This window comes from Monodelphis domestica, chromosome 5 (genome assembly GCF_027887165.1).
Source record: "Monodelphis domestica isolate mMonDom1 chromosome 5, mMonDom1.pri, whole genome shotgun sequence".
NCBI classification, from domain to species: domain Eukaryota; kingdom Metazoa; phylum Chordata; class Mammalia; order Didelphimorphia; family Didelphidae; genus Monodelphis; species Monodelphis domestica.
Window position 1 is genome coordinate 253,796,789 of NC_077231.1, and position 8,539 is coordinate 253,805,327.

General features: G+C 45.6%; 1 protein-coding gene across 5 annotated transcripts in view; it reads right to left on the reverse strand.

Annotated features, from left to right (window-relative positions):
- The window catches only part of ZEB1 (zinc finger E-box binding homeobox 1), a 210,954-nt gene extending 207,118 nt beyond the window's left edge, over nucleotides 1-3,836 (reverse strand). The window contains exon 1 of one of the 5 annotated variants that reach the window (XM_003342087.3): nucleotides 3,708-3,836. In XM_003342087.3, coding sequence (XP_003342135.2) covers nucleotides 3,708-3,765 — 58 coding nt within the window. In that variant the 5' untranslated portion in view covers nucleotides 3,766-3,836. Of the gene's footprint in view, nucleotides 1-1,691; nucleotides 2,610-3,707 lie in introns of those variants that run through there. The other 4 variants (XM_016426318.2, XM_056800900.1, XM_056800899.1 and 1 more) reach the window with 4 other exon arrangements.
- Between the last annotated feature and the right edge of the window lie 4,703 nt (nucleotides 3,837-8,539).

The following is an 8,539-nucleotide window of genomic DNA, read 5'->3' on the forward strand; positions in this document are numbered from 1 at the left end:
CTCAAGGTCCCAATAGATACACAACAGGCACATAGGTGAGCACGAGCACATACACACACACACAATCTAAGATTAAAACAAACAAACAAAACTAAGAACATAGGCCTTTTGGTAATACAGTCTGGCCTATCTGCAATATCAAGGTAGACTACTAAATTTAAAAACATTTCTATTGCAATTTCAATTATATTACATCTATTACCTAAAACTAGCACAATATGAAGTAATTTCACAAAAATGAGAACACTAAAGGTTCCAAACATGGTAGGAGGTAAAAAGACTCATGGTAGAGTAGTACAACATATCTCTTTTGTTAGCATCCTCTACTGGTGGATTCCAAAGACAGCAAGGAAAGTGCTCTAACATATGCATGTACCTTTCCATTTAGTTAATATACCAGAATGGTAGGCATAAGTTAATAGAATAGACTTTTCCAAAAGAAAAGATTGTAGGAAATGGGAGATGAGAAAATTTAATTCTTAAAATATATAGAATAAATAAGGAAACCAGGGTCATATTTTGAAACCAATTTAAGCAGCTCTAATTTACCCTCCATTAAAGATGACTAACAGCATTAACAGAGCTCACTGCATAAGGTTTGGTCTATGGGCAAATATTACACAATTGGTTGACTAGCTGTCAAGTTAACATACTTGATATCCCTGTTTAATATCCCCCACCCAGAAGATATTCCAGAAAGAAAATTAAAATGTGTGACCTAAGCAACACAATCCACTATGATTTAATCTGAAATGAACAAAAATTATTTCCACACAAATGAAATTAAGTACCTCTCTAAACATCCCCCACTGTAATCATCGCTTATTTCTTAACCATAAGCCTTTGAGGGTTAACAATGTTATTGGCAGTCTTCATAAAAAATATATATATATATATATATGTGTATATATATATATATATATCTGCAACTTAAAAATGATTGCGTTGCTAAGAAATATTAACCAGTGCCCATCCAGAGATTTCACTGCAATGGCATGACAAGCTCATTTTTAATTCGAAAAACACACAGCTATACAGCCTATAAAACAGCTATGCTAATTATCTATGAATGAAATGCATTTCAGAATAACAACAGAAAAAAATGCAATGCCAGAATCCCAAAGTGAAGAAAATGGAAGGTACCTGTAATAGTACTATCTTATACACCTTTTGTTTTCTGTGTGTGCTGCATGATGCAGACAAATCGTTTTGCGCTAAACAGCCTCAAATCTGTTTGTCTAATATTAAACACAAAGGAAAAACACTGACAGGCATCGCGGTAAATAAAGGCGTCCCTGGAGGATGAAGGCGGCAGACAGGAGGGGGCTGACATGCCGCTTTGCGAGCAGAAAACTCAACCCCATCTTTGTGTCTACCTGCACAAGTTGCCATTTGCCGCGGTGGCGATCCAGAGCCTCTTTTTCCTGTGGATTTCAAAGACCTTTCCGGAACGCCTTTTCCCCTTAGGTCATCTGTTGATATGCCTCCGGAGGAGAATATTCCTAGGACGGGTTGTGGAGGAGAAGATCCATTCTCTCTCCCGTGCAGGTAAACATGTTTACAGCAGCTGCACAGACACTGGTGGCTCAGACTCACATGTCACACACATGTCGTCAGCAACAAGAAAAGCCCCTTCCTCGGACGACCAACACCGTAATCAGAAGAGCCTGCGCCGCGCTTTCCGAACTTACCTTGCATAAGGCCACCTCAGCAGCAGCGGCTCCCGCAGGTCCCCACTCGAGGAGTGGGTGCCACCACGGGAGAGGAGCTCAGCTCGAGCTCCGCAGCGTGCTCCCCCCCCCCCCCCAGCCGCCCCCAGGCCCGCAGCAGCTGCAGAGGCAGCAACAGCAGCAGCTGCACAATAACGCAACTTCAAACCGCAACTTCGCGCGTTCTTTCAACCCAGGGTGTTTATTTACGTGTTTCAATGGTTAATTAAATCCACAGCCAGGAACCGCAATCGAAGTTCAGGTCTATTTCACTGCCAGTTTCAGGGCTGGCAGAGCCAGGTTCAAGCTTCTTCTCTGTCTTCAGACAGGATGCGACCCCCCCTGCGCCCCCCCCCTCAAATTGCAGGAAAGGTTACAAAGCCCCCCCAGTTTCACAGCCTACTGGAGATTAAAGAGGGAAAGACAAGCGTCTCCACTTCAGCACATTCCCCTCGTTTCCTACCAGACAGACACTGTCACAGAGTGCCCATCTGCCCCCTCTCAAACTCATTTAAAAAATAGCCCACGTACCAAGAGAGCAGCCCCAAGCCTTAGGTCTGAAACGTCCATGACATTCCTTATATAGACTCGGCAGTTCGGCCACGCCGCTCCCACCCTTTATTCTACACGCAGGTACAGGGACAAGCGATGGGGCCGGGAACCCATCAGCAAAGCCCGTTGGGGAGGAGGGTTTGCCCGCTGCCAGCCCGGGGAATTTCAGACCGGCCAAGAAGAGCTCAGGCGGAGGAGGGATAAACTTACCCAGGCTTGGAGGCGGACAGAGCCCAGCGGTCGCCCCGGGGCTGCCGGCACCAGATCGGGGTGGGGGGTGGGGGGCTTCGCCCGCCAATCAGCCTGGATCAATAAGCACTGCAGCAGCGGCGGCAGTGGCCGCGTCCGTGTCCGTCCGTCTGTCCTCCCCCCCCCCCCCATTTCCCCTCCCACTCGAGCTCGAGCCGCAGACAGAGCTTCACTCTCGGCTCCGCGCGTCTCCCCCAGGTAACAACTTCCCCAAGAATACACACGCGCACCGACCCCTCTAGCCCCATAGGACACCCCCCGCCCCAGCGTCTGGGACTGGGGGCTCTAAGCTCGCTCCAAGGGCAACTCTCAAACCAGGTAACTTGCCCGACGGCCACGGGCACCACCCAGGACCAGCGGACAGCAGTCTCCCCCGTGCATCCGCTCTCTCCATTTGGGCGATCCAACTTCGAGCTCTCCCTCACCCCCAGCCCAGGAGCTGGGGGTGGGGGTCCAGCAGGAGCTCCCCGCCCCCGCCGCTCCTGGCTCACCTCAAACAGTTTCCAACCACCCCCACCCTGCCGAAGGGCAAACAACACTGGTCCCCACCCCACACACACATCCCCGACCACCGCGCGGGTACCCCCGAGAGGCGAGGGGTCACTTTCGCCCCAGAGGACTCGGGGAACAAGTTTGTTCCGGGGGCCTTCGGGCTACGAGAGAATGACACCAAGGAGGGCTGAGCAGGGAGGAGGAGGAAGAGAAGGGGGGGGGGGGCAGAAGAGGGACCCGGAGAGGGGAAAAGTGCGAAAAGCCGAGGCAGCGGCTCCGCCCGCAGCGAGAGAAGTGGCCCCGCCGCCCTCGGGGGCTGGGGGATGCCGCGGCGGCTCTGGCGGCGGCTAACGGTCCAGGGAGGCAGGCGCGGCGGGAGCCGCTAGGCGGAGAGACGCCAGGTAAGTGGAGCCCGAGCTAACGGTTCAGGCAGAGGCGAGCAGCCGCCGCTGCCGCCGGGCTGGGGCACAGGCACGGGCGGCAACGGCTCAGGCTTGCCTCCGCTCCTTCTCCTGCTCAAGCCCGGCGAGGAAGAAGCGGCGGGGGGCTCCCAGCACTACTTTCTACTTTCCCACTCGACTTTCCCCGTCCCTCGCCCCGCGGCCCCCCGGCCCGGCCCGCCTCTCCCTCCTCAACCCCGGGCGCGCTCCGGCAGCCAGGCTCGCCTAGAGCCCCGCCGCTCCCCGGGCCCGTACGCGGACTCACCGTTATTGCGCCGCGGGTTCGCCTGCTTTCTGCGCTTACACCTGGGGCCATCCGCCATGATCCTCTCGCTTGTGTCTAAATGCTCGAGTCACCTCCTCCCCCTCCCTCCCCCTTCCCCCCCCTCACCCCTCCGCCTCCACCCCTCCCTCCCTCCCTCCCTCCGCTCCCCCTCCCAGGGCTCCCCACCGCACCTGGTTTACGACACTCGCGGCTTTACGACATCACCTTCCTTACACCTAGAGGCGCTCGCTCTACGACCGGAACCTTGTTGCTAGGGCGAGGGCGGTTTGCGGCTACGGTGGGCGCTGGCGAGCTTTGCAACTGAGGGGCTGAGGGAAAAGTTCCCCCTCAGGTACTCGGGGGGCAGGGGGCGGGGAAGTGGGAGACAGCCGAGACCTGGGCTGGATAAGGTAAAGAGTGAGTCGAAACGAAGCAGTGCTGGTTACTCCCACCCCCCATTCACATACCGTGTGCCCCCCTCTTCTTCACCGGGACCCCCCACCGCGCTCTTGCGCCCTCCTATATTAGAATGGGGGAGGCGGGGTCTAGGCCACTCTGTCCTCCTCCCACCCGTTGACCCGCGGCTGGGGGATTGTCGCGTGGACAGGTTCTGGGGCTTCTGACAGCTGTCACACAAGCACAGCAGACCTCGATCAAGACGAGGGAAGTGAGGGCGAGAAGCTCCGTTTGACCGCCACGAGCGAGGTGGGGCGCCCCGGCCGGATCTCACCTGCGTGACCTCGGCCTTCCAGTCCCCTCCCCCTCCGGGCAGACATAACGGACTGTGGGGTCTCAGCTCCAGAGAAGGTATTAACAGCCCGGAGGCTGGCGTGCTCTTAGCATTAAAGGACCCTAAGTCAAGAAACAAAGGTGGTGGAGGGGAACCTGGTGCACTGGAAGGATCAGCTGCTGCCCCCTGGCCTTGGGCATGCCCACGGATTTCTCCACCTTTCTAGACCCCAACTCCACCAATATCTAACCTTAACCGTGAGCTGGAGGTTAGATACCCACCCTCAATTCAGCAATTAAACCACAGGAAGGTAAAGTACCCAATAGAAGAGCCTGCTATAGATGGGCTTTAAATACACCAGTTGCAAATGGAAACTATAACAGTTGGAATCAACTTTTAAGTACCCAGTGAATGAAGTTAGATATCTTTTAAATACACTATATGTAATTGGACAATATGAGAGTTGTCAATGACTAAGAAATATTTCCCCAAAATGATGAATTTCTTCCTTTATAGCACAGAGGAAGCACTTATATGCTCTGACATGCATTTCTGTTAATATGCATTCAATTTTTTATCCTTGTGAAATTGACTTCCTAATACATCCTATTTAATTTTAGAAGGTTCTTTAATAAGTTCTTCCAGTCTTCCTTTAAATCAAGAAGACTAAACTCTAGTAACCTTAAATTACATTAAAAAGTATAAAGAAAGATAATTTTCATTGTTATTAGAATATTTAATTCCCTAGGTAAAAGACAGTTCTATTCCTTGTTTGTGTTTTGAGTTGGGCCTTTTAGAGAACTATATGCACTATTTATTAATAATCAGTGTGTAATTCTAAATGAATGAGATTACTATTCTACATTAGATTTATATCCTACCAATTATCATCAACAAAGAATCAAACTCCCCACCCCATATCATTTGGAGTATATCACTCCTCTTCTCAGGCCCTTCTGTTGGCTCTCAGTTGCCTTTTGTATAGCTTTTAAGTTTAGTGGGTAACTGATTCTCTTTTTAATTAACTATCCTTCTCTAATCTATGTTATTTGTTTCTCTCAGACAGATTTACTTACTGTCTTCAGCATCCTTTCCATGTGCCATTTTTTCTTTACTGAAGCTTTTCTTCCTTCTTGAATCTTTACCACAAAAAAATTGTTCTCATTGGATAATAATTACCTCCTACCCTTTTCACCTTTCAAAATTTATAGCTCTTAATATGTGTTTGAAAACTATATAGCCAATATTCCACTTACACATATACATATATAGAAACATTTCTGTAGAGCATTTTCAGGTTTTCAAAACATTTTCTTAGAACAAAACTCCTTTGCTATATGTAGCATATATCCCCATTATACAAATGAAGAAATTGATGCCCAGAGGGGGAAATGACTAGTCCAGAGTTACACAAGAGTTAGAAGGCCTTCTAAATCATGGACTTATTCTTTCCCTTCTCCTTCTTTCTTAATAGTGTTAAGACAAGTACCATTATTTGACTCCAGAAATTCTTTCTATAGTCTTCCCTTTGCCTCTTCTTCTATACCCACCCCATCACCCATTTTCAGGTTAGATATGTGAAATATTAGTGGTTTGGGAGTTTGGGGAAAACATAACCAAGTTTTCTTTTTATCTCTTCTGAAAATCATAATTTTGCATATTGAATCTTTCATAGGCAGGATCCAGGTATGTATAAAGACATAATATAGACAGCTTTTTCACACATACAAATGGGGAATATATACAGGCAATAACCTTGCTTTTTTACTTTTTTTACTAAATTTTCTTGCTCAGCATGTTTTGTGTCAGTGAATACTAACTCAATATATTTCATTTGCTAAAATACTGTTTTTATTCATAAGATCTATATTAGATAACTTGGCTGTTTTGTGGCACTGAGTATATCATCTTGACCAGACCTCTTAGGTATCTCCTGCATGGAGGAGCCGTCATTCGTTCTGGCAGCTCTCACAGAGCATTTAGCCCCATACCTTCCTGGTACAAATGAGTAAACCCAGAGAGGTGTCCACAATTGCACAAGTCCTAGGGATTGAGGCTCCAAATCCCATGTTCTTCCTTATATGTTCTGTCTACAGCACTCAGCTTTTCCATTATCTCTCATTTCTGCTGCATGTACATTTGGAAAAGGTTGGTGGGTCAGTTATTTTCTGGATGACATCCATAATTCTTGCATGTAGGTATTGAGCATATGTTGCAACTATCTCTAAGCTCATTGCCTTTTTGGTTACCTGGTAGGTATTTTGATTCTTTGGGGTTATCAGTATTCCAAGATTAGAAACCATATAACATCATAGAGGAGGCAGGAGAATAAAGGGAGGCAAGAAGACACATAATATGAATAAAACATCATATGATACTTGTTTATTGATTATAATATTTATAAATTTTTTTAATCTAGTATTGAAAGGTAAAAAAATCTAATGAGCCATTTCCTATGTATTATTTAATTCCTTAGTTTTGATATTTTATTTTTCCATTTTAGATATGTCACTAGTAGCTAAAATTAGAAATTCTGATATTTTATAGTATACTTCATCAGAAGAAGTCAGTTGGTTCCATTATAGAAATCAATATACAATATATTGACAGTACAGAATTGATGAAAAAAAATAACTTAAACTTAGAGAATTATAATTTCCCCTTTAGCCTGCTGCTTCCCCCTCCCCCATAGTTGTTAATGTATCACAGACAAAAGCCCTTGTGTCATGGTTATCAGCAGTGAGATTCTATAAGCAATGGAACATAGAAGTCCAAAAATGTGGCACAGTGAGGTCAGTAGTCTGTCCTTACAGCCCACATCACCCCCCCTTTCCCAATGGGGCCTTCAAAGAACAAGCACTTCTCCCCAAAATCATGTGGAGTTGTTGTAGTGGTTGTTTTTATAGAACCAGGTAATTAGACAAGAAGGGACTTCAGAAGTCCTATAGGTCAACACACTCTTATTTATTTGTATTTTTATTTTTTTTTAAGCCCTCACCTTCTGTCTTCGTATCAATACTGTGTATTGGTTCCAATGCAGAAGAGTGGCCAGGGCTAGGCAGTGGGGGTCAAGTGACTTGCCCAGGGTCACACAGCTGGAAAGTGGATGAGACTAGATTTGAACCTAGGACCTCCTATCTGTAGGCCTGACTCTCAATCAACTGAGCCATCCAGCTGCCCCACCTTTATTTTAAAGATGAGGAAATCAGTTCCCAGAGAGTTTGTGAATGAGATAGTAAATGACAGAGTTGAAATTTTAAACTACTTCTTTAACTGAAATCTGACACTCTTCCATGATACCATATTGAAACTAAATGTTATTCATTTGTCAGTGGGCAACAAAAGAATTAAACAATGAATTTTTCATAGATTCCTTTTTAAGACCATATATATGATAAACACACAATTCACTGGTTATCCTTAAATGAGTACAAATAAAATAATATTTTCCCCCAAATCACAATTTATAAATAAAATGGAATGCTTCCCCAAACTGCCACCTTAGACAATGGATTTATAAACAGTTCCTTTATTAATATCACTTGTTAACATGGCTAAGGTAAAATATATATATATATATATATATATATATATATATATATATATATACGTCAGAGAAATAGTTTAGATTTGTCTTTTGACATGTTGTAGGGATGTTCCTCAAATTGCAGGCTAAAGATTCATGTTTTATGCCTCTTTTGTCCTAATGTTCTTCCCTTTCTAACTTTACACCTCAACTGACCATCTCTGTTGTTAGCCCTGACAATTCCTTTGATTTTCAGCCCTTTCCTTTTCTTTGACTCAATTCTATCACTGGTGTAATACACGTGTTGGTGCAAAGCTAAGTTGTGTGCAAGTGTAGAGTTATATTTCACTCAGGACTCAAGGAGACAATTTACAAGAAGCAACACATCAGAGTCAGTTTCATGCATAACTCCCATGTCGGTCTTGGGCCAAAGTGCAGTCAAATATTTTGTCCTTATTATAAGGCCCTCATTTTCTTTTATTCCTTTGCCCATTCTTTTTTCTTAGAAAAGGATATTTTCAACTCCCTTCATCTTATTATCCTATTTTTATTGTTTTTCCTGTGCCTGAAATACCT